The following is a 24,720-nucleotide window of genomic DNA, read 5'->3' on the forward strand; positions in this document are numbered from 1 at the left end:
ATGTATCACATTTCTCTAAGGCCTTACTCCACAAGGTATGATTCATATTATATAATATAATATTATAATCCCTGTCGATTAAATCTACTGTTATAAGAATTCAGAGTCGCGCTGTTTTTATCTTAAAAGTCTAAATAAGCGACCTGCCTACTGACTAGTCCTCCTCCCATACCGCACTTAATATCCAACGATGATTGCAAAGTTTATCCTTGCCCTGGTGGTCCTATGTCTGTTCAAATGGCTTCTGACGCGGAGCCGACAACCTCCTGCCCCTCTACCTCCAGGGCCCCGCCCCATGCCTATCATTGGAAACATAAATGATCTCCCACCTCACAACTGCCAAGACTGGATGCACTGGTACAAGCATAAAGCTCTTTATGGTATGTTTCCTAGCAGTGCTCAGTCTTATACAGTAAAGTTGCTGACTTTAGTAAAAGGCCCTATCAGCTCGCTTACCGTATTTGGCCAAACGCTGGTCATTTTGAATGAAGCCCGCCTCGCTAACGAACTCCTGGAAAAGCGATCGGCTGTACACTCTTCTCGTCCGAGGATGCAGTTTGCTAAAATGTGAGTCGCTGCCACGACTTTCGAAGGACAGTATCAATGGCTAATTAATCAGGGCGGGCTGGGAGAATTTCATCAGCGTGCAGCAATACACAGATCCGAGATTTCGACTCACTCGGAAGGTTCTACAGCAACAAATCGGTTCTAATGCCTCTGTTTCGCGGTTTGATAACATCCAGGATGTGGAATCGAGGCGGTTTTTGCTGAGAGTGTGTAACTCACCGGGAGATTTGATTCGCCACATTCGAAAGTAAGCGAACTTCGCGTCCAAGGTCATCCCAAGGTAATGAAATGACTAATACCATTCCAGGGAGGCGGGCGCAATTATATTGAAAATTACATATGGCTACACTGTCGAGCCACACTCTCGTGATCCCCTGGTCGACCTCGCCGATAAGGCAATGGCAGAGTTCGCGGAGTCAATACCCTCCGGTACTTGGATGGTGGATCTTGTTCCTATACGTATGAGCCACTTGATGATCCTTTCTAGTTCCCATTCACTGACAAGGAATTAAAGTCAAGCACTTGCCAGCTTGGTGTCCTGGAGCAGGGTTTGTACGAACAGCACGGGCGTATAAGGAGACGGTTACTGAAATGAGCTCCAAGCCATATCTGTTCGTCAAGCAACAGATGCTCCAGCATGGAGCTCAACCATCAGTTCTCTCAAGCCTCTTGTCAGACTCTTTGGTCCAGGCCGGCTCAGAGGAGGAAAATGTAATGAAGTGGTCCACAGCAGCAATGTACGCTGGGGGAGCGGACACGGTATGTGAAATTTACTCTTTACTTTCCTGCGGCAGGTCTGATAACCCAACAGACTGTCTCGACAATAACATCCTTCTTTCTTGCAATGATGCTGTACCCAGAAGCTCAGAAACGAGCCCAAGCCGAGATCGATAGCATAGTTGGAACGGATCGCCTTCCAGATTATGAGGACCGCGACAACCTACCGTATGTCAATGCACTGGTGAAAGAGCTTTTACGCTGGCATCCAGTTGCACCAATGGCCGCTGCACATATGTCAATTCAGGATGATATGTGCGAGGGATATTTCATCCCCAGGGGTTCGCTCATATTGCCGAACGTTTGGTATGTTAATTTTTGCTTCTTTTCTCCTTTCATATACACGTGGCTTGAGAACACTTGTTTATAGAGTGAGCAGGTCATTTACGCACGACCCTGCTGTCTACCCAGAGCCTTCGGTCTTCAAGCCTGAACGCTTCATAGAGAGCCCGGAACACCCAGCTGAACCTGATCCGCGATACCTATCCTTTGGTTTTGGCCGTCGCGTCTGTCCCGGACGCAACCTTGCTGTTTCGAACGTGTTCCTAACTGTGGCGCGGTGCTTGGCCGTCTTTGATGTCACTCATGTCGTCCGTGATGGAAAGAAAGTGAGTATCGAGCCAAATTTCTCGCCGGGGGCAATCAGTCATCCTATGCCTTTTGAGGTTAGCATTAAGCCTCGGAGTGAGGAACATGAGAGAATTATCCGGTCGGTGGAGAAGGAGCATCCATGGGAAAAAAGCCAGGCAGAGGAACTTCGAAACTTGCAGAGCTAGACGTTCGTGGTCGGGCTGTTGAGGTCTCGTTTATGTAGATGTCACTTTGAGCGTTGACACGTTACTACGAGCAACAGACTGCAATGGACAGCGGATAGTGGATCTATGCAATATAAATTGGATAATATGTGGGTATACGGAGTCATACGAAATGCAACGGATTGCGTTATTAAGAAATGCACCTTTCATCCTCTTTCTTCAACTCAATGGGCGTATTGTCTTCGAATCTAAATATCTTGTCTTAAACTTTTGAAAATGAAGAATACTGAGAGCTCCAATAGGCACTGGCTGTTGTTGTGCTCAAGGGAGTGCTGGTCACCCGAATGCCGCTGGGGAAAGCCATCGTTGTTCCATGCCGGCAATAGAGGCTCCCTTTCTACTCGAGATCTCCTTGATGATCAACGCGTTGTCTGGATGGCGGTATCCTTATTGTTGGTCTCAGCTCCTGTAGGCGTTATCTTATATGTTGATGACGTAGATAAACTGTGAGAACGTTGTATTGCAAAAGTCTCAAGGAAGCGAGGCCCCTTTCTGAAAACGTGAATGCAGATGTCGCTTGAGGTTCTCATGTCGGGTAAAGCGGCTTTGACAGATGAGACACTGGAAAGGATGGTATGACACTCATCTACTGGCGTGGGAGACAGACATTAAAACGTGTCTGTGGCGTGCATCTGTCGGAAGGAAGAGCTGCCAAGGATGCAGAGAAATCCGGGGGGTCATCCCCGCACGAGGATCGGCTATAATTGGGACTTCCAGCTATTCTTGATGGAATCGAGCACCTTTGTTTACTAAGATAAGACAGCTCATCCTGATTAGTTGTTGCTATGCGTGGATTGGGATCTATCTATCTTATGGCAGGTCATTTTCCAGACTCCTACCGCATCTCATTCCTTTCAGACTTCCTGGATATTAGCGACAGTAAATACTTATAGTATGTAGCAATCATGGTTCACAATTAATAGTTATACATAATAATTTATATAAGTTCGTTGCTTGTAAAAAAAAATAAAGAAACATTGGATGTCCCGTCTATCCTACTTTCGGACAAACGCTTAAAAAACATCCTTCAAAAATATCCGAATAAAACGAAAGCCCCGCCATTGAAAAATGGCACGATAATTGTGTTTCCTCCCCGCCAATTCAGGGGTGCTGCTTTATATATTAGATAGAGTGCTATTAGGCTTGATATAAAATACCTGGTGATCAAATGTTGTTGTCTGTATCAGTATGCAGTATTATAAACACAGATCTCATGTGCATTCGGGCATTAAACAGCAAAAGAAATGTCTGGTATCTTTAATAGTAGATAATTAACTAGTACACTATATATCTATACTCCGTAGTATAGGCACTAATATGTGCTCCGCCATTAGATGGAGACATTGGAGCAATGATACCCAGAAAAACAACACCAGCGACTATTGCAACCCACTATGGGCGGGGCGATATGTTCCAGTGTAGCGCTTAGGAGGGTTTTTGCGAAGGTTGTGCCATTCGAAATTGCCATTGCGCTCTTTATCTGAATGTTTCTATTCGGAGGCCCAGGTAAGCGAGGCGATCAGTCTTTGAGATCTAGAGAATTAGTGATAAGGTCATCGATGCAAGCTCAAAAAAGCAAAGGGTGCAAACCTTGAATTTAATTTGGACTTGTCGCTGTCTATGGAGAACTAAACTGACGAATCCCATCGGAACGACTTGGACAGTGGCGGGCGATTATGCTTTCCCTGGGTTGTGGGGTCTTTCTCAGCAGTCATGTCGTTCGCCGTTTGTTTCGCGCGCGCGCGCGTGTGTGAGAGAGAAATGAAAATAATATCTCGTTAATATAATTCTACTGATCTAAAACGGGTACCAAGGCACGAATCTTCTGAAACATATTGGTATATATTTATTGCCATTCAGGCAAGGTATGCGTAGATTAATTAGAGATGCTGGGTGGTAGATTTCTCTGTTCGGATGGAAGGAATAATTTGTATCGTAACAGTCATTTTTGGATGAGTCTACTGCTTTGGGAAGCGATTTACAGACACAACCAAACTTCCTAATTAAGTATAATCACTGCTATTGAGACTGTAAACGAGAGTAGGTCGACAGAACATGGAAGGTAGAAACATTAAAGTCTAGATGGAATGTTGCAATAAAGTTTGATGATCTTTAACTCTGCTTTAATTCACAGTTCGTTTCACTGTTAGATTTTCAAACTCCTCGTGACATTGTTCTCTTCCACGTGGTGCTGGTTCGGTCTAGGCAGTTCGATGGTGAAATTTTCTGACAGCAATTTAAAGTTTTGTGATGGCCCTCGGCTTCTCCAAGCTACTGCTTGGGTCAAACTCAATTTCTGGCTTGGGCGGCATCGTACGTGAAACTCTGTTGAAATTGTGGACTGATCATTTCCATGTCCGAGAAGTATAGTAAGACAGAGATGCACTTGCAACATACCTGGGGGAGATTGACGTAACGTAGCATATAGTTTTAGGATGATATGGTCTCTATTGAACTGCTAGTCACTCACAAGGCTTTGGGAGTGGATTACTTTGCCCTCAACACCTACGTCACATATTTAGTTTCCCAAGACAGAGCATGATCGGCTCAGGGTATTTCATAGAATTTCCGGTGAACTAATGATAGTGCAACAGAACGTTCTAGGCTTGATAGTTTGCAATAGTCATGAGATTCGAAGTCTCGACGGACGTGTCCAAACATGGCCATGAATCATGTCATCTGAAACTCGCCCGTCGCCTTAATCCCCGGCCGCCACAGATAAAAAAATAATCTAATTCCTGCTCTCCATCCCTATATTGCCTCGTATGAGATTAAAATACTGAAACTAATTGAATATTCGAACTACATTTATTTCACAAACAGAATGCCAGTCGACGACTACGGCGTTTGGAAGGGGGTGCCGGTTCATTACGAGGTTGAAGACTCTATTGAAGACCCAAAATCCCCGCACTTATCGTTATACTACCATGAAAATAAAGGAACGGAGCCACAGTTTGACCGCAAGTATCGTCAGAAACACAAAAACAAACCAAGAAACCAGAACAGACCGAAAGAAATTCCTGGGCTCTTCCGCGCGGCGATCAACATCAAATCCGGGAACAAGGTAGAATCTCGACTTGTCTATTGGGTGAATTATAACGTCGTCAATCACCCGATTGTTGAAAAGTTAGCCAACCTGGATTTCGGCTTTCATCCTCTCGAGGGTATGGCTGGTGAAGGGATAGACTATATCCGAAGTGATCTCTTCGATGCTAAGAGCGGTCGTGTTCTTCCTCATGACATTCCAGGCCCAAACAACGATATTATTAATGTCTTGGAGCCTGAAGTACAGCAATCAATTGAAAAGAATGCAGAGGTTTACTTGTTCGGTTCCTGTTTCAGTACAAAAAACGGAATTCACAATGTGCATATGAATCAGGGCAACGTAAAGAATTTCCGTCATGATGATGGAGTTTTCCATGATGGAGGTCTTCTCATCCATTATAAAGACTCTGGAAAATGGACTGGGATTTTTCTCGCGTTTGCATCACAAGCTGTGCACACCGATGATCGTAGCGGTCACGCTATATCACCATTGACCTGGGGCGAATTATTACCCACAGAACACACAGAGAATTCAGTAGCAATCAAGGAGGCATATGTCAAAAAGGGAAAATCAGTTACTCTCGCGAACCTTACAAACCACAAGGTATCCCTGTCATCGTGGCAATTCCATAATTCAGCTGGTCAAGCCCAAGAGCTTCCTCGCGATGCAGCCTTGAACTCCCTGGCTACCAGAGCCTTTGAAGTGCCTAATTTACCTCTTTCTAACGATGGTGACACTATCACTCTTGTTGATGAACATGGGTTGAAGGTTGATGGCGTGAGTTATAACTCTCAGGAGGGAAAGATGGAAGGTCGACCAATTGTTTTTGCACATTAGGACTTAGCCAACATGAAAGGTTTTAGCTGACTAGGCTCATTTCTTGAAACTCCGGGCGTTGCACGGCACCTAAAATGAAGCCAAAACTGGCAAGAGGCGGACATACAGCTGTCAAGAAAGGGCCGGGAAAATAAACCAGAGCAGCACTAAAAGTGCTTGTTGAACTTATCATTATTTATATCTAATATGTCAATCCCTACGTTAACTAATCATGTGTTAGAGTTGTTCGGATACTGAAAATAAGAGAAAATGCTGCCCCAAATTGCTGATGCTCTCTTTCCTTTCAAATGTTTAGTAAAAGGATCTTACATATTTAAAATATTGCAATCAGTTACTTGAACGATACTCTAGAATGTCCCTATGATTATTACTAGTACCAAGATAAAAGATTAATCGCGCCGGCGACTTCGTCCGAGTTTCAACAAGGAGGCTTTTAGAGTAGATCTCCATGTCTGTACACGACGAGTTATCCCTCATCCATAGACATGCCACAATTAGCGCCGTTTCATTAGCATATTCTATATCTGAATTCATTGGATACTAGCGCTGACTCATTATTTTTCATATATATCAGAGCACGCGTCGACTTGTATAATAATAATAATATATGGCTACTCCGTACGGAGTCATTCCTACCCATCTAGTTCATTCGGAAGCTATTTAAAATGCCTAAGCTGAAGCTTGATGCAATTGAAGAGAATTATAGCTTAAAATCTATTTAATATACACCTCTTAAGCAGATCCAGTATACTCCTCAGATTTATCTTCCTTCTAATACTGATGTGGATAGTCCTTCTGCAATATTTAGTCTATTCTTTTCTAATAAGGTCATTTAGATAATTAGTAATTCTACTAATATCTATTGTCAGGGGCTGAACCCGTAGGAACTATAGAATAGTCTACATACAGAAGGAAATCGTTGAAGGGAAGAATGTTCCAAATTGTCTTACATACAGCTCATACGTCAAGACCTTCTCTTGGTTAACTTCGTGATGTGGTATGGTTGTATCGATATAAACTCCAGGCTGGGTGGTTGAGAACACTCAGTCCTCTTCGTCAACGTGAACAGCTCTAATCCTCCCTTTCATGTATATTTCCTTCCCCAGGGCTTGGGCCTCAGAAATCCTATTATTGTCTTTCAAGATCCAATAACCATCATCCTGCCGGCGTTTCAATGGCGGGCAAGGCCATTTACGGTCTTTGATAGAACTATGGATCATTTCTTCAGTAACATGGGGTTTACTACCCGAGCGTTTGTAAGCAAGCGGAGTACGATTTGATTTACCACCCAAGATGCCTTGTAGGATTCTGACTAGACTCGAAGTGCTGGTCTTGCCCAGGCTGGTTGCCCATGGGCTATTCTCGCTCTCCTGGTCAGCAGGAGGAATATCGAAGAGGTACTCGTCAATATCAAAACTCAGTTGTTCATGTTTCGTACACTGAGCTATCATCCACGCCAGTGGAATGTTAGATAAATGAGGATCATCCCCGCCACCACCGACATCTGTATGAACCCCAGAGAACCACATTTGCAGGAGCTCTTGCCCGTCAACCTTGTGTGGGATATGCCACACTATTGGTTGATAGACTGTTCTTTCTTCATCAAGGGCCAATGCGTGGAAGGCGTACTTGACATTTGGTGACAGGATGGTGTTACGCAACTCCAACTTCTCACCAGACTTTTTTCCCAGCCAGGCCTTTTGGAACCCAACTGTATCCCATACCCCGATAATCTTCACTGTAAAAGTGGGTAATGGATCGCGGAACCCTAGTCGTTGTCGCTTTTCTCTAGAGTAATCTTCCACTTGTTCCTCGTAAAAGTCATGGTAGACATTGGTAAAATTATCCATTCCTCGTGGAGTTAAGAGGCCCCATTGGCAGACAAGCCCAGCGACTGCACGTGCGGTGTATGCACCGCGGGAAAAGCCAAAGAAAAAAATTTCGTCGCCTTCTGCGTAGTTGTTGGCCAGGAAGCCATAGGCTGCTCTGACATTGGCGCTTACTCCCAGGCCAGCAACACCTGCAGTAGCAGCCATCACTCATTAGTGACCATGAACTAGAATGATCCGTGAGGGAAGCATATGTCTATAGTGTACTGATAAAGAACTACTTAGTAGATTCGAGGAGCTTACCACCCCAATATTTATCACCTAAATTTGTTCCAACCCCTTTTTGATAGTACACTATCTGCGGAATTGCTTTTTTCTGGCCATCTTGCTCAACCATCGCTGTCTGGCTTAGAGCTCTGCTAAACCGCGTTACATTCGTAGGTGGACGAGCTGAGTCGGCCGTAGAGTCTTGCCAGGTTCCTAGGACAATAATTAATTAAATGAGTATAGATTGGGGATTTTGGGCTATCGAAACCATCGCAGCAAACAATGAGTCGTTTTTGCAGACTTCCACTATTTTGTGACATTGTATGCAGCTAGATCAAGCATTCGCCCAGCGACTGATATCACTCTCAATGCAAGATAGATATGGAAGTAGCGCAGATTCGCCTCAGATTGGGGAGGGGAAGCTTTTGTTCAATTAATATATATAGTATAGGAGCTTCTAGAACATTTAATGTGTTAAGCATTCGTGATTTTGTTGTAGGGGCTAAACTGCCATTTTCTCGGTCATAGAACGTGCCATTGGTACTGGGTGGTATGAACATCTTTTCAGACTATAAAAGACTTCCATTGTTACTCATCTCATATGACACATCATAAAGGTTGACTCCGAAAACAGATGTACCCCACGCCATGGTTTGGATGTTGGGGTGGCAGGAGGCAATCTAACCAAAGAAATTCAAGTGGAAGGGAAGGGCAAAGTTATGTCGCAGAGATTAAAGTTTGAATCATGCGATCATCCTTACCCTTCGATCATAACCCACGGATAAGCGGCGTTCTGGCCAGAAGTAGCACAAAGGTACACAGATACATAATTATAGCAATGAGAGCAAGCGGCGGTAATCTGGGTGTTAGCCCACTGAAGTTCCCACTGAGATTAGAGTTGGTCTTAGCGTAACCAAGATAGGGAATGCATCAAAATGTCTCTTTTTGGTTCCCGAACTTTATTGTTAAGAATAAAAAATTCATATATGACGTTGCTTATCAATAATCTACCATAGAAACATGGATTTGACGTCACAATTTCCATAGCTTAGCTTTTAAATACAGTTTCTTTTACCTCTCTCAAGTAGAGAAAAAATAAAAAAAAAACAGGAGCCAACTGTACCGGCGAGGTTAGAATTATAAAGAAAGGGTAGCGCCGAAGGCTAGCTACACTTATTTTAGTTCTCTAATGTGGGTTACAGCCTCTCTGCTTCAAGCTACTACAATGCAGGCTCTACTTCTCACACCCTTTTTGAGTATCTCAACCAGTCACTTCCTGGGGGTATTGGACACCGAGCTATTGCCTACCAGGCAGAGAAATACTTTACTGATGATGGTCTCCATCTTGTGAATGATCTTGTTTCCAATAACAAGGATTATGATATTTCGGACGGCACAAAATTTTGCCGATACTATCAAATATAAACGCCCCCGTACTAGACTGGCACAAAGTTTATTATAGGATATAATCTAATTTCTAATGTATGGCCGGTAGGGTAGGGAGAGGCCTGGGCAGGGCTCTAGCCTTGGTAGAAGGTAGGAATAGGCCTCTTTATAGACAGACCAGATTTTAAAGCCGGTCTTCCCTAAAGGTTTACTGGGTGGCTTGTGTTTCTTGGAGAATGTGATCATGATATTAATCGAAGTGGCCGACGCTCCTGATTGGCAGTCGACGGATACTTTCGCACACTCAGCTCGGCATTTCGGAGACGGTTTCCCACAACCACTAGTATGTTTGGTTCTTTATCATTCTAGATGGTATCGACAATAAAAGCGTCCTCTGACCCGACCTTGGTTAACAAAATTGCGATTTGCGTCCTGTCCCTGATTGATTTGGGTGTGATGCCATTTAGCCGGTCCACTAGTAGGTAAATCTGATCAACGAATTCTCGCACGTTTTTGCACCATGTCTCGATACCCGCTACCTACAGGTTGACGGAGACAGGTATTTGAGATAGTATGATATGCTTCGGCTTCTCTTGTGCACCAGTCTTGGTAACGTTCATGCGATTGCACCTCGATGCTAGCCGCATCTCGAGGGCTCTCCGTCGGAGTGCGCGTTCGGAATCTTGCACAGGGGGAGGATGAAGTCAGCAGTCTGGTTTGGCATAGTTACTTCAAACGCGCAGTTGGGGCATTCTATATCGCTCGACACATGCCAGACTTGTGTTTCAGGTACGAGGTCATCATGATATTAGGAGGTTTCAGGAGGTTGGAGGACGAAGAGGAGACGAGAACTTCTTGGCGTCATTTTGTTGGGTACAGCTGTGGGCAGGCGGTCCGCAGCCGTGCCTGCTATTCCCTCTAGTCGATGCATCCTCGTTTTCATGGTAAGGCAGCTAAGGAACCGGTGTCAGCACGAAGAGGGGATGAGTGAGTGATGGGTGAGTGAAGGGTGAATGGTCTGATTGTTTCGGTTTGCGTCCAGGGGCTGCATTTTCACATAGAACATATGGAGGACACCGACAACGATGCCGGCTGCGAGACCGAGGAATGATAGCTCACCTAACCCCTGGTCCCAACCACGATGCTCTTGGCAAACAATGGGAAATGCAGCAAAGAGGAGGTAGAGCTAGACAGGTGAAAGCAATTCATTAACGTGGAAGCAAATTCAGCAGTAGCATGAAATAGCCAGGATTATTTGTTTTACTAGAGCTAATTCTTCAACTACTTATATCACAAGTGACGTAAAAGCAGTTATAATAGGCAGCATGGTGGCACCAAACACTTTTGTTGATGATTCCCTTTTCTCTGATGGTCCGACTTCACAACTTTCTGCGAGAAAAATGTGATAATTGAATGGAATAAATTCTCTTCCTCAGGGTTGAAAGATTATTGTTTACCAAATCACTTCAGAGGACGGTTGATACTCCAGACCACCGCGTAGGGCTGGGGATAGTCTCGCTTGAAGATGTGGTATGCACGCACAATGATTTTCGCATTTCCAGGAGGCAGATTCTCCCATACAACCTGTTCCACATTGTTGGTTCGGTCAAAGTTCTTGCTATCTCCCATGTTACCATGCTTTTCAGTGCCATCCGAGCAGACCACAATCAGGTCCAAGTCATTTTGAAGCTTCTCGCCGGGGTAATCCGTCCAGACCAGGCTCACTTTGAGCACAGCGCCGTGCGGCACGGTGGTGCTTGCCGCTCTGTCTTGGACATTCTCGGGCTTCTCTGAAGTTGGGATATTTATCTCAATCTCATCGACTGCGCCTTGGGCGAGTGGTCCTCCCTCTCGGTATCCTCCATCAAGTTTGTCTGGCAGGATGAATGAGTTGGATAGATTCACGCGACCAAAGCCGCTGTTGCCGTTGGGCGATGGTCCAGCTTCACTTGGGACATACTGTCCGGGAAGTTCAACCGCTCCATTTATCAATAACGCCTTGATAAGCGCTGCACTGGGCTTCTGAAGTTCCTGAAGCTCTTGAATTTTGTTTTTATCCACCAGTATCTCTCTCAGGATAGCAGCGCATCCCGCGACGAGAGGTGTTGCCATACTGGTACCGGCAAGGTACCACCACTCAGGATCCAGGCTTGTGCCAAAATTTGCCTCAGCTTGGATCAAATTCCTGGACCTGGCTGATAGTATAGCGGTGCCGGGCGCTACAACATCAGGTTTGATGCGGTCTTCTAGAGTAGGTCCGCGGCTGCTGAAGGCTGCCAGGCCCTCAGGATGGTCGGCCATTAGGTCCTTGCTAATAGGCCCTTTGGGCCATCGAGCACCGTATGTAATAGGTATCTCAGGGTGATTATTCTCACTGGCCCCAACAGTAATACAGTTCTTGGAAGCAGCCTCGGCGCCAATTTGCCTGGGGTCGACAATACCATTCTTGTCTGCATCGATTCCATCATTCCCAGCAGCGAAGAGGATTACCATATCCTTGTGGTCCCATACAAATCGGTCAATCTCTATGCTAGAAGTGTTGTATGCCAGTTGTTTCCTCCTGGGGGCAGATGATCCCCATGAATTGGTGTGAACACGGGCATCATTTTCTTTATATGGAGGGTAGAAAAGATGTTTGAGGTTGGTTGGGATACCTCCAAGTGCATTATTCCGGTCGAGAAGGGATTGTATCACAAGGTTGGCCTTTGGCGCTGCGCCTCTTATCTTTCCACCCATCAAAGCAGAATAACCGTCTCCAAGAACAGATCCACAGACATGAGTACCGTGGCCGTCTGGATCATCCGACTTATTGTGACGGCCTAGAGCATGAAGCTGTCTGACTCGGCCTTTGAAAGCAGGATGAGTGTCAACGGTGGAGCCTTTATCGAACCCCGTGTCCGCAACAGCTACTATCTGTCCTTGTCCCTCATACTCGGTACCATTGACCTGGACAGGGCAGCCGAGGATCTGTATTGCTTTACTATTGAAGAGACGCGGTGCATAAACTGGCTGAATCACCTTGACTTGATCAAGGGAAGCCAGACCATCCAAATTTTGGCTTTCAACATTAAGCCGAACTTTTCTCTGTTCAGCATCCAATGATTCCGCGTCCGCATGTGCGGCCGCAGCGATTGCAGACAGGATGTCAGGTGAGTTAGTATCCACATCTTTATGAAACAATATATCTACTTTTTGAGTTGTACGGTCTTTTGGCACTGTTGGGAAGATGGACTGTTCCATCACTCCAGCGGGAGACTTGAGACTGGACTCAACGACAAACAAATTCAAATAGACATTCACCCAAGAAACATAACGAAGTGTGCGAATAGGTTGCAGGTTAGCATCTTTAAAGCCACAAAGATAGGTGTTCTTAGAGACATATTCATGGATATCAACTCCTAGCTTCTCGAGCTCAACTTCCTGATCAATCGAAAGAGGTTCAACTGACTGCAGCAGAATATAGTCTGACTTGGACGCGTCCTCCAACTCAAGTCCAAGAGCCCTAAGGACCGGACGTTGAGCTTCAGGATCTAAATTGTTTCCATTAAATGATATCACGGACATGTTACTGTGATATGATAAGGACTTATAGACTATCGAGCACTGCAATTCACAATAAAGCTGAGAGACCAGAAAGCTATCTTGAAAAAACGATAAGTAAGATTGGCAGACAAATAGAATTGAACTTTAGTTCGACTAATGATACATGAGTCATGCCGCCAGTTCGCATGAGATGTTTCCTCGACTCCTTAAGTACTGAGAAATATCCTCTCAGCTCACCGTAGAAGACTAGATCAGAGAAACTTTGCAACGAAATTTCTAAAAATCAAAAAATAGCAGGATGTGTACAGTAAGTCCATAGATGTGCCCATCTAAATCATCTCCTTAATGACGTTCTTGTAACCTAGAGATGGTCTAGCCCTCTTCGATATGTCTTCGGCTGGGGGCTCAAACCTCTAGGATTGGCCACAACACCACTAGAAATAATTGACTTTCCCTTCTTCCAATGTACATTACGGGTCTTCAACATGAGGCCCGGCATCATATTCGCTTGATGTAGAGACTCGGTCTTACGAGCTCGATGTTGCTGGTCCCTGTCAGGCATGGTAGGTCACCTGAATACCCTAATAAGATCCTAGACTATGTTTGACTTTACAAGCGGAAAGTCAGATATTAGGCTTTAGAGCGGCACCATCATGGAACTACCTCGTAATGAGTATCCATGGAATAGACGAAGTTTAAGTTAAGTGTCCCCACGACAAACTGTTTGCAGAAACTATGGCATTGTTACACTAAGCAAAGCGGAAAATATGGTTACATGTTATAGTCGTGACGTAACTTATATTCTGGGCTCCCAGATGAAGTTGGTACTTATGTACCCCAAGCCCATATACCATCAAAGTGGGGTAGATAATCTAAAGTTATTGCGTCGACCGTGTTCATGCAAAGATCTTTTTAGGAATGGGAAAGGAAACTGACGCTGAAGGTCGATGGGTATCCTGGTCTAAACAAATACACTTGCTTTAATGGCCTAATTCATAATGTAATACTGGTACAAGTCACCTCTTCTACTATCTGAATGAATACACAGACCTATGCCCTATGCCCTCTTTTTTGCGCTCTAATTTTCACATCTTCTATTTGGGCAGAAATGCCTATGTATATTTCATGCTCTTAATTCCAGTCCAATTGACTATTGATACCGTTTAACTGATCCCATAAGCGGCGTCACGCCCTTATCCGCAACCTCCCACTCGCTTTAAATTATTTTCCTATCGTGTGGACGCCGTTCAAAAACGGCATGGTAGGGTCTAGGAACGGAAACAAATCCCGACTCAAAAGCCATACCATCCACCACCTCAGGCTTGCCGTCCGGTCCTTCTAGAGTGCGCACATTATAGCCCCAGAGGATGCGCGATATGAGAATATAGAGAGAGTTTTTTGCTATATGTCTCCCCGTGCAGATACGCTGTCCATGACCGAAGGGGCTAGTGCTCCTTTCTTCAGTACCATTCAACCATCGTTCCGGACGGAACTGGAGCGGATTCTCATAATACTTCTCATCTAGGCTCATCGACAATTGCGGATGTAAAACAGTGGCTCCGTTGGGAATTCGATGCCCCATATACGCATCTTCTTTCTGGTGACATGGGGAAAGCCGCCTGGAAGTATGGGTCTCCAACGAAGTGTTTCTTCAACCACGGCCATGATAAAGGCTGATTATCCTTGTCAGCAAAAGTAGGAAGTCGGTTCAGTCCGACCACACGATCGAGCTCCGCCTATCCAGTCGCAATGAAATGAGGATGTGTGACTGTTGCCAGCATGAGGATTCCCATCGCGGCCAATGTGGCCCCCATTCCGGCCTTTGCTAGAATTCCTAGATCATATGCAAGTTCAATCGGTGTCATTTCTTACGCCTGCTTGGAGTTGTAAACTTCCTTGGTCCAGTTCCAAGGCTCATTCGTCAGAACTCGATTCTTGTTGCGCATGTGTTGGCCGGATTCGACTCGGAATAGTCTTTCTGCTTCCTTTTTCCACGGTGCGAGGCACGCAGAAGTTTATTGAGATTGGAATCGCATCGACAGTCCAGGTTCCAGGCCGACCAGCGTCAACGAAGTTGTCCAGCACCTCCCGGGCGGATTTTATCTCCTCCTCGTCTCCGGTTTCCAATCGGAATCCGTAGGTCAGTACATAAAGAAGGCTGACACTGTATCGCTCGGAATCTTGTAGAAGTCATTCGAGTAGAGACGAAGACGCTGCTTACTCTCTAGGGCATTGTTACTGGAGGCAGCAGAACCATCTAGCTATCATGCAGTATTTGTCACAGTTATATAAATGGAGGGAGCTGCATGATGCTAATATAGCCTGTTTCCGTAGGAGCTTTTCCTCAGCGTCAATGTGCGGGTGTGGACTGCTAGATACGTTATTTAGATGATACATCAGGGCGAAGATCTAGACCCGTAAAATTCGGGCAGATCCAAATTAGAGGAAGTGCCTACATGGAAAGGTCCACACTTTGATTTGTTTTGATTAACAGCTTTTGGAATCCGTTGAAATATCACCGAAAAATTAGAGAACATTTAGGAGGTCATTGCAGCCGATATTATGCAGGGCGAATCGTCAATATATGTCGGGGAGCTTGGACGATCTTTGGTGAATTAATTGATGTCTGCGTCTTCCTATCAAATCATACACATAAATGCCACATTTATGACCTTATTAAACCGCCAACTTTACTGCTTAATCAGATACACCATTTCCGGAACACTTAACTATGTTTATTTTGCCTTTGCAACAAAAATAAGGCAGCGTAGTATTCATAAATTTATAGTTCAAACGTACAACTTTCAATTTGTTCCCAGCAAATCATCTATCTCGAGCACCAACCGAGCCATGAAACCGCTGAAATGGGTGCATGCTTACCAAGAGGAATCCTGTAAATTTATGATGTGCTGGGCTATGAAATGCCCTCTTTCAAACCTTTCAACACTATTTGATCAGCTTTATATTATTCTTCAATAGTCTAATGAATTTCAGAACAATACTGCGCAACAACATCATATATCCTAGCCCAGCCCGCTTATTTTCTTCGGCGGAGCCCCGGACGTCGAGGCTGTTTTTCTTCACTATCAGTGATAGAGCGCTCATCCTCTAAACCATCACTATTTTTTGTGCCTGTACCATCATTCCTTTTGCGCTTGTCAACTGGCTTCGTCCCCACGCCTGGTTGCTTGCCTTCCCCCAGCATCTGCACGAGAGTCTGGATCCGCTTGACTCGAGCTTGAGGGGATGCTGTCTGCACACGCCAGAGTACAGCATATCGATTGCTCTTGTTCAACCCCTGGAAGAATGCCGTGGCAGCTGTATCCGCAGCAAGAGCCTTAGCAAAATCGTCGGGAACAGTCATCGTGGCAGCTCCAGCGTAAGCCCGCGCCCAACGACCGTCGCTCTTGGCAGCTTCCACGGCAGCCATACCATTGGGGCGCATTCGACCTTGTTCGATCAATTGTTCCGCTGTCTTCGTATTCTTCTGCGACCAGATACTTTTTGGCCGACGTGGGGTATATCGTACTAACCACCAGTCCTTGTCGTACCGATTACCCCGGCCGTCGATCCATCCAAAGCATAATGCGACCTCTACAGCTTCTGGCGCCGAAATTGATGGAATGCCTGAAGATTTCTTGGCCAGCTTTAGGTAGAATCCAACGGCGGTCGAATGCTCTCGTTCGAGAAAAGCCTCGAAGTCTTTGGCGGATGAGAAGGAATAAATTGGAAGATCTGATGGTGGTGGCTTCATGAGCATTGTGGAGCTGAATTTGACGAAAGAATTATCCTTCGTTCCAAGTCGGAGTTTTGTTGTGAGACTACAGATGAGGTGAAAGTGGGCTCGCCTAGCCGCTGGGAAGCTAAACCACTTTCAGGTGGTCAGGTGACGACCCGCCTACACACCCACAAATTTTGGCTTAGCGGTTATTTTTCATTTCCTTTCATAACAAATTGTCGATTCCACGCGCCCGCCTGGCTGTCAACAATGGCGGATCTCTCGAAAGAGGTAAGATAATGGCATGAAATCAGTTTAATACTGGTCGGAGAGTAATATTTACCTTATTTAGCCCTGCTACAAGGCGTATCTGCACAAGGGAGCGAAGGGAGAAATTGACTGGCCTGAGTATAATGAGGTAAGTTTTCACCACATTTTACCAGTTCTTAACTAGTATAATACTGATGTCCTACTTTTAATTTAGGAGACATTTGAGGTCGATGACGGTGATGGTAATACAAAGACTATAACTGGGGTGGTGATTTACCCTCGGGAAGTGTTCTGTCGTGTAGAGGATTGCCCTTCAGGTTCTGTGAGTATATCAGTTAGATATCAGTTAGCAACTAGTTACTAACTAGTATTCTGAAACACCATGGATCTACAACCAATCTTCGCAAGCATGTTTCGCGTCATGGGATTATGGTTAAACCGGGCTCCGACGGGAAGATTAGTCTTGCAATGTACTCTAAGACCAAGAGTAGGAAAAAATATCTGACTGGTTATACACTAGTTACTAACTGGTTATAGAGTGGTATCTTTCTCTTTTTCCAGATGATACTTTTAAGTCGCAAAAGCGGATGTCTACTACGGTCAATACTACACCTAAGAAAAAGCAGGTTATTAATCTTACGAAGTATAATAATAGTCTATTACTAGTTTTATACTATTATACTAATTGTATTAAGTAGTTCATCTCCAACTGTTATTACTATACCAGCAGGTGGAACTGATGAGGAGCAGTAAGCTACTAGTACCCTGCTAACTAGCTACTAGTAACTAATTAATACAGACATGATGATTCTTCGCTCCCTGAGCTCCCACTCTTGATGGATAATGAGGTATGTGATTAGTTAGTAACTGGTTATATACTAGTAGCTAACTAGTATTAGCCTGATCATGATGCTATTCGTCGTTATGCTCGCTTGCATCATGGAAAGCGTTCCCCATGTGGTGTCTGCCGAAAGAGAAACAGTGGGCTTGGAATTAGTATGTTATAAATACAGGTTTAATACTAGTAGCTAACTAGTTTAGAATGTGGCCAACGCCCCTACTGTGAACACTGGAACTTGTTCAAGGTCACCTCATCTATTAACGGTAAGGGCGTTGACCAGTCTGGTACCAGTAGCAAACCAGTTCCTGACCAGTCACACAATGCTGAAAGTGACGATGGTGAGGAGGGTGCTGCAGGTGATACTGAATGTCATGGCGACAAAGAGTCTGAGGGCCCTGATGATGCAGATGCAGATGCAGGGGATGAGTAAGGGCTATTAGTTTCTAACTAGTTACTAACCAGTCAGCCACTTTATAAGCACTAATGTTGCAATTTGCCTGCTTGGGAACTGGCTGCAAGCTAGTTGGTTTATTCAGAAATAAGTTAAATACATGGACTTTAATAGCTACTGCCAAATAGCTAGCTGAAAGCTAGTTGTTGTTATTTAGAATATCAAAACCTTCGAGGTTATATAGTATACTTAAAATAATAACAAGCATATTATAAAATATATATCATAAGAATTTTCCCTACTAGTTATAAACCAGTAAATAACTGGTTCTATACCAGCCACCCACTCCCTGATGTGATTATATTTATATATAGTTACTATACACGGTAATTAATAATACACTATATAAATTTCTATTCCTCTAATTAAAAGACCATATTTGTTAGATATTCGGAAATTGACTAGATGGGCCCCTGACTAGTTCAATATCTGTAGGAGATGTAGCCTGTGCCTGGTTCACTTGTGGCTGACTCATAATAGCCTGTGTAGAGACCTGAAGAGGTGATAATACAGGTTCAGTACTAGTATATAACTGGTTAGGGACCAGTCCTATACTAGTAGGCCCTTGGTTTAGCAGGACACTTGGGTCTAGCCTCCCATTTGCCACTAGGCTTGTCAATAACTGATACCGCTCTAGCTGGGCTCGTTGCTGTAGCAAAAGTAAAATCTGCTTGTTGTTGCTGACGAGATATTTCGGCACTATTAAGCATTGCTCGCTGATGAAGAGATGAAGAAGTACTAGTACTACTATAAGGACTAAAACTAGTTAGTAACTGGTAAATAACTAGTATTGTACTAGTACCTTGAATTTCTTGATTGCCTGTTTCGGGGCTGTTGTCTGCGCCCTCGTCCACGTGGTGATCTTCTGCCTTGAGAGCTCGAATAATTTTCTGGACGAGGAGACCCTGAAGATGAGACTCTTTGAGATTGTGATAGTTCATTAGCAGTCTCAATAGCCTCATTTGCACGTTCTGTAGGGTGCTGCTGTCTTTGATGAGATTGTGATCTCTCCCGCTCACGTTTACGCTCTAATAGTATACTAATAAGTAACTAGTATATAATTAATTAATGACCGGTATTTACTTACGACCTCTTCTTAAACTCTCTGCGAATAGGTCTGACCCACTTCGCTTAGAATAAGAATGCCGAATTCCATAGAGATCTCGAGTATCATATTGTGCCATGTCTCGCTTATCAAGGTGATAGCCACTATATACTAGTTAGGTACCAGTTAGGTACTAATATAAAACTAGTAGTTACTTACGTTTGTACCGCCTTCACAATACTTAAAGCTCTTCCCATTGCTAGCCCCTTCTCATGAGTTTGCTCTGCTGCATTAGTATGAGCTGTAGCTTCATCAAAGTCTTCAGAATCCATGCGAGAGCGGGATTTATTAAGTCCTGCAGCTATAACTGGGTCAGCTTTATGAAGAGCCCAACCCTCCTGTTTTGAATCAGGATCAGCAGTATCTGTGAACTAGTTAATAACTAGTATTTTACTAGTAGGGAACTAGTACTTACGTAGTAGATGCTGGACCAGCTCAATATAATCCTCCTCACTCTCACAGTCTAGTAAAGCCATCATTCGCTTGAAAAGCTCTGTATGCTGTTGACATTTTCCAACAACCTCTTCAACTCCACGTAGAAAGTGAATACGACAGAAGATCATAACATGCTCAACATGCCACTGCCAATCTTCATTACTATTAGAAAGGGTTTGCAGAAAATAGCCAAGTCCTAGAAAGGTACTAGTTAGTAACTAGTTAATAACTGGATTTAAACTAATACTTACCTTCCATTTGTCCTCTGTCCATATCAGCAATAATACTCCGAATTCCTGAGCCATGAAGATATTTAAATCTTAAAGGCTGTCCTGTTACCTGTTCAAGAAGCTGAGATACTTTAGTAAATATTATTTGATACCCTTCAGCATCTTGACGATTGATAAAAACACGAAGTAAAGTAATAACTAGATTTAACTGGTTAGTACTAGTTATTTACTAGTAATATACTAGTTATGTACTAGTAGTAGGGTACCTTACTCTTTCCATGATCTCGTGACATGATCGCAAATACAACCTCTTTAAGGTTATTTGAACGTAGTCGCTTCCATCCCATATCTATCTCAAATGAAGAGACAGATTGAAGAAGATGGAGTTGTGAGTCCAGGGCACATATTATTATAATAGTATCCCCATCTTGAAAGACCTCTCGAACATAGTCCTAATTAGTTAGCAACTGGTTCCAAACTAGTTTTATACTGATAATATACTTTTATTTCTGGCCTTCGGTTTCTCATCCACTGTAAGCCCATTAAGGCCCTGTCCTTCTGGGTATAGAATAAGCTTTGCTTTTTGAATAATAAGAGTAAAGCGATCCATATTCACAAAGCTTTGATGAAGATCAGTAATATGATTAACATCATATCTCTGGCATAGAGCTTGGAGCTCTGGACTGCGCAGAAATGAAGCTAGAAATTAGTTAGTTACTAGTTAGAAACTAGTTGTATACTAGTAAGTAATAGAGTATACTTACACAGTGTTAGGTCTGGATTTTGCAGACTTTGGATCAATTCTCTAATATCTGCAATAAGCTCTGGTGGTGCTTTTATTGGTGGTGGAGGAGGATGCTCATGCTTTCCATGTGATGTTAGGAGTATATAAGGGCATTCATGGAGATTCTTTGGAACAATAAGATTAAACACCACTTTACAACCCAAATGGATAAGCTTTTGAGGTCGGATGGGTGATCAAAACCTGTTGTACTAGTAAGTAAGTAGTATAATACTAGTAGTATACTAATAGCTACTTACCACAATCATCTTTTCGTGTTATATTTGCATCCATTACTCCACACTCCTCAATATTATCATGGACACGCTGGTTAATCAGACTGACTAGTAGATCAATATCTGTATTATTAGAAAATTCAAGATTTTTGATCATATGGTCATCTACGTTAGGCCCGGATTGACGATTAATACAAGCAAGAACACGTGAACGTGTTCCTGAGGGAGGTTGATACTGGTTAAAACCAGTTAGAAACCAGTGTAAAACTATTATTAAAAGACTTACCTGCTCAGACATAGTGATAACTACTGGTCGACAGGTTGAATTCTGTTGGCGGCATATAGTTCCACGACGAAATGCTTTTAAAATACCATAGTACTTCCTAATATATATTAGTACAGTATCCCGTTAAAGAGTGCAACTGGTAGAAAACTAATATATAACTAGTATATAACCGGTACTATACCTATATGCCTGTTTCTTTTTTTCATTCCCCTATTAGTTCAACACTTCTTCGGAGTGCTTGTAGTGTAGACCATAGCTCATTATCTACCTTGTAGTGATGAAACTCTTTGATTCTTGATGGAAGATAGGGACAGATCTGTAATCCACGGCAAAAATACTTTGCTCGCCAGGCCCTAACACCAAGAAAAGGACATGTTGTCTCTACATCACGGTAATGCTGCTTTGTTGCATACTGAACCTAGTATATCAGTTAGCTACCAGTGGTATACTAGTTCCTTACCAGTACTACCTTTTGAAAAGTCTGTACTGGAGCATTCTTCAATTTTTGAGGATCTACAGGGATAATATATGTATATCCCTGCTCATTGCTTTGAGGATATTCTGGTACATCAAGTGCATACTCCATTTTATAACTAATCAGTGGTGTCTGATGTCCATTTGTAAGATAGCGTGGAAAATCTCCCTTAGTACTAGTTAGTAACTGGTATATAACTAGTACCATACTGATAGTGTACCTACCGATGCAATTTCATTTGCTAGATCTTCAAGTGTTGACTCTAGTGGGGCATCCTCTTGCTGGGGACTTCAGTTGAGAGTCCATCCTGTAGATTCAAGACAAGCTCCATGGTGATTAGTCAAATACTGGTATAAAACTGGTTACCAAGATTCAAAAATGTTTTGAAAGATGGTAAGAGGAATGAAAAGAGAAAAGAGCCACTAAACCCAAAAAAATATTTCCCTCATAGGTGGGTCCTCACATGACCTCTAAAAATGGTTTAGCTTCCCAGCGGCTTGGCAGACCCACCTTCATCCCGTCTGCTCCCTGTTTTGTTGTCCCTGCTCGAGTCCCTGCTCTCAGGAGAGTGATCGAAGATGACTTAGTCAGCAAATGTTTGTAAGGCCTGGGGCCTATGCAGGCGGGTGCCAGCTCGCCGTGGTCTAAAAACCTCGGCGTGGGCTAAAATTCTGCCACCTCCGCCACCGCCTTTTTAGACCACGGTGAGCCTTTTTCTTGGCATGGGCTCAGCGTGGTCTAAAATTAAATTTTCCGTACTTTTTAGACCATGTTGAATCCCTTCAGCGTAGCTTGACCACGCTGACCTTTTTGGCCTAGCGTCAGTCCCCGGTCGGTGCATATACTGAGCATATGCTCAAAACATTAAACTGCGTGAGATTATTCATTGCATCATCAATATATATAATCAACATATTCACTATATCAAACAATAGAGGCAGATTTTGCAACACACTGTGAATGATCCTACACCCAAATTGGGTAATAAAAATGTTGGCCGCGTTTGCATTTATTTTGGAACTAGAAGACCTAATTTTTTAATTTTTTTCTCTTCATTCTTTCTCTCTTCTTCTCTCTTTAAACTCCCCTTCTTAAATAAGTATCGCATATCCCTTCTTGGCATATACCGCATATATACCTTGACCGGAAGACTTGAAACCTCTCCTTCTCCCCTTTCCTTTCTGTATGCCCAGAGTATATAATTACAACCATTTATATGACCCTTTCTTTTCTGCATACCCAGTGCATATACTACCAATCTGTGACCCAATTTCTCTTTTTTTTGCATGTCAGAATACACTGATGATTTTAGTTCTTATTTAGGGGCCTTGTTCTCAGCATATACCATTAATATGCAGAGAATGCAGCTTTCGCGTGAAGACTTTGACAATCCAGAGGTCGCTGGGGCGGTGAACCCCCACCCCGACTACGGTTACTTCCACGGTGAGTATCTACTTAATATATTCACAACATGTGCTTAACATATGCAGGTCCCATCCCGAACCCAAACCCCACTTAGCGCCCACACCCGGACCCCGCACACCTGTGACCACCGCGAACAACAAGAGTATAGGGCCCCCACAGATGTGCAGCATATGCTAATTATTTACAGATACCCTAACTCCTGGTTCAAGACTGTCAGGTGTTAATAGCATGGTGTAAGTAATTAACATGCCTGGCACATGCTAAGCATGGGCTAACAACCTCGCAGATGCGACATCGCAGTCAATGGCAACCAAATATGTGGCCAGCCCGTCCATTCTTAGATTACTGTAGGTCGTGTTTTTAGCACATCGTTGGTATATGCTACCTATTCCATAGCTTCGCCGCCACATCCGGAACGCCCATCCCGGTGCCAGTGAGTTGTCTATTCCTTTATAGTCTAGCAGATGCTAAGGATTCATAGCTCTTAATCCCTTCGCACAACATTCCCCAGGCGAGGCATTGCGGAAAATTAGTATATAGCTTCTCTTGAGCATATGCTAATAATTGACAGCGCTTTAAAGCAATGGATCCTTAGCAGAGGATGGAGAACTGCCCGTTACGTGAAGGAGCCTGGGTATGTCCTCCCCTCCGCATATATATATATATACATTGGGCGTAGGGCTAACGTATGCTAGTGAGGGTCCTATGTACAGTATTATTCAGGATTACTGTAACTTCCTCAAGCAGCTGGCGTGAGTAGAGCATATCTGTATTATATGCATAGTATATAACTAAGAACCACTAGCCAGGAAGATAACAACTTTGCTCAGCAGTTTGGGACTGAGTTCCATCGTCCTGTATATGATCCGGGTATTTACTCTACGTATTCCCTGCGTATGCTAATATTTCCTAGAGGCTGGGTAAGGTCTCTGGTCACAAGGCATGTGCCCCTGGAAACTAAGCTCTTTATAATATACTAAGTATATGCAGCACAAATCTTCCCCACTACCCTCTAAGCCACCTACCCCACTGTCTGCCCCCAAGCGCAAGCGTGCTCCACCGAAGAAGGGTCACAAGGGTAAGTATAGCACATCCCCCTTATACTAAGCATCTGCTAAGAACTTGTAGCCACCGGTAGCCGGAAGCAGCCGGCGCGCGCCAAGAAGGATGCTGCCGAGTCGGTGCCGGAGACTGCGTAGGGTATATACACGGTTGGTTTTAGAGATAAATTATAGAGTCTAGGAATAAGTAGAGCAAATACTAGTCTAGCTATTATTTAGGGAATTAAAATAGCTTTTTAACATACTATACATCTACTAGGTGTATGCTCTGCACTTGCAGGGGTTTCCCTTTTTCTTCTTCTTCCCCCCTCTACCTCTTCCTCAAGCTCCTTAATTCGC

The 24,720-nt window shown here is 43.8% G+C and overlaps 8 protein-coding genes across 8 annotated transcripts; 4 read left to right on the plus strand and 4 right to left on the minus strand.

Annotated features, from left to right (window-relative positions):
* Positions 1-190: 190 nt before the first annotated feature.
* On the plus strand, positions 191-2,120 carry ATNIH1004_011495 (cytochrome P450; the record flags this gene model as incomplete). Its single annotated transcript, XM_033576057.1, has 7 exons — positions 191-380; positions 438-567; positions 620-814; positions 875-1,026; positions 1,082-1,326; positions 1,379-1,650; positions 1,724-2,120. The coding sequence occupies 7 exons, from the start codon at positions 191-193 to the stop codon at positions 2,118-2,120; spliced, it is 1,581 nt and encodes a 526-aa protein (XP_033421912.1).
* A 2,863-nt stretch (positions 2,121-4,983) lies between these two features.
* ATNIH1004_011496 (uncharacterized protein) lies at positions 4,984-6,042 on the plus strand (the record flags this gene model as incomplete). The annotated part of the gene is made up of 1 exon (XM_033576058.1): positions 4,984-6,042. One exon carries the CDS (start codon positions 4,984-4,986, stop codon positions 6,040-6,042), a length of 1,059 nt encoding a protein of 352 aa, XP_033421913.1.
* Positions 6,043-7,085: 1,043 nt separating this feature from the next.
* On the minus strand, positions 7,086-8,078 carry ATNIH1004_011497 (T6SS phospholipase effector Tle1-like catalytic domain-containing protein; the record flags this gene model as incomplete). The annotated part of the gene is made up of 1 exon (XM_033576059.1): positions 7,086-8,078. One exon carries the CDS (start codon positions 8,076-8,078, stop codon positions 7,086-7,088), a length of 993 nt encoding a protein of 330 aa, XP_033421914.1.
* A 2,907-nt stretch (positions 8,079-10,985) lies between these two features.
* Positions 10,986-13,088, minus strand: ATNIH1004_011498 (S8 family serine peptidase; the record flags this gene model as incomplete). The annotated part of the gene is made up of 1 exon (XM_033576060.1): positions 10,986-13,088. One exon carries the CDS (start codon positions 13,086-13,088, stop codon positions 10,986-10,988), a length of 2,103 nt encoding a protein of 700 aa, XP_033421915.1.
* A 3,016-nt stretch (positions 13,089-16,104) lies between these two features.
* Positions 16,105-16,827, minus strand: ATNIH1004_011499 (YdeI/OmpD-associated family protein; the record flags this gene model as incomplete). Its single annotated transcript, XM_033576061.1, has 1 exon — positions 16,105-16,827. One exon carries the CDS (start codon positions 16,825-16,827, stop codon positions 16,105-16,107), a length of 723 nt encoding a protein of 240 aa, XP_033421916.1.
* A 228-nt stretch (positions 16,828-17,055) lies between these two features.
* ATNIH1004_011500 (uncharacterized protein) lies at positions 17,056-18,326 on the plus strand (the record flags this gene model as incomplete). The annotated part of the gene is made up of 7 exons (XM_033576062.1): positions 17,056-17,076; positions 17,138-17,203; positions 17,270-17,297; positions 17,786-17,804; positions 17,855-17,903; positions 17,955-18,051; positions 18,097-18,326. The coding sequence occupies 7 exons, from the start codon at positions 17,056-17,058 to the stop codon at positions 18,324-18,326; spliced, it is 510 nt and encodes a 169-aa protein (XP_033421917.1).
* A 1,100-nt stretch (positions 18,327-19,426) lies between these two features.
* ATNIH1004_011501 (uncharacterized protein) lies at positions 19,427-21,432 on the minus strand (the record flags this gene model as incomplete). Its single annotated transcript, XM_033576063.1, has 7 exons — positions 19,427-19,556; positions 19,612-19,816; positions 19,868-20,083; positions 20,139-20,183; positions 20,619-20,816; positions 20,882-20,981; positions 21,421-21,432. 7 exons carry the CDS (start codon positions 21,430-21,432, stop codon positions 19,427-19,429), a joined length of 906 nt encoding a protein of 301 aa, XP_033421918.1.
* A 1,824-nt stretch (positions 21,433-23,256) lies between these two features.
* Positions 23,257-24,519, plus strand: ATNIH1004_011502 (uncharacterized protein; the record flags this gene model as incomplete). The annotated part of the gene is made up of 7 exons (XM_033576064.1): positions 23,257-23,338; positions 23,607-23,667; positions 23,892-23,954; positions 24,016-24,072; positions 24,126-24,240; positions 24,311-24,398; positions 24,449-24,519. 7 exons carry the CDS (start codon positions 23,257-23,259, stop codon positions 24,517-24,519), a joined length of 537 nt encoding a protein of 178 aa, XP_033421919.1.
* Between the last annotated feature and the right edge of the window lie 201 nt (positions 24,520-24,720).

This window comes from Aspergillus tanneri (assembly GCF_003426965.1).
Source record: "Aspergillus tanneri strain NIH1004 chromosome Unknown AapTan_8_pilon_pilon_pilon, whole genome shotgun sequence".
Lineage (NCBI taxonomy): Eukaryota > Fungi > Ascomycota > Eurotiomycetes > Eurotiales > Aspergillaceae > Aspergillus > Aspergillus tanneri.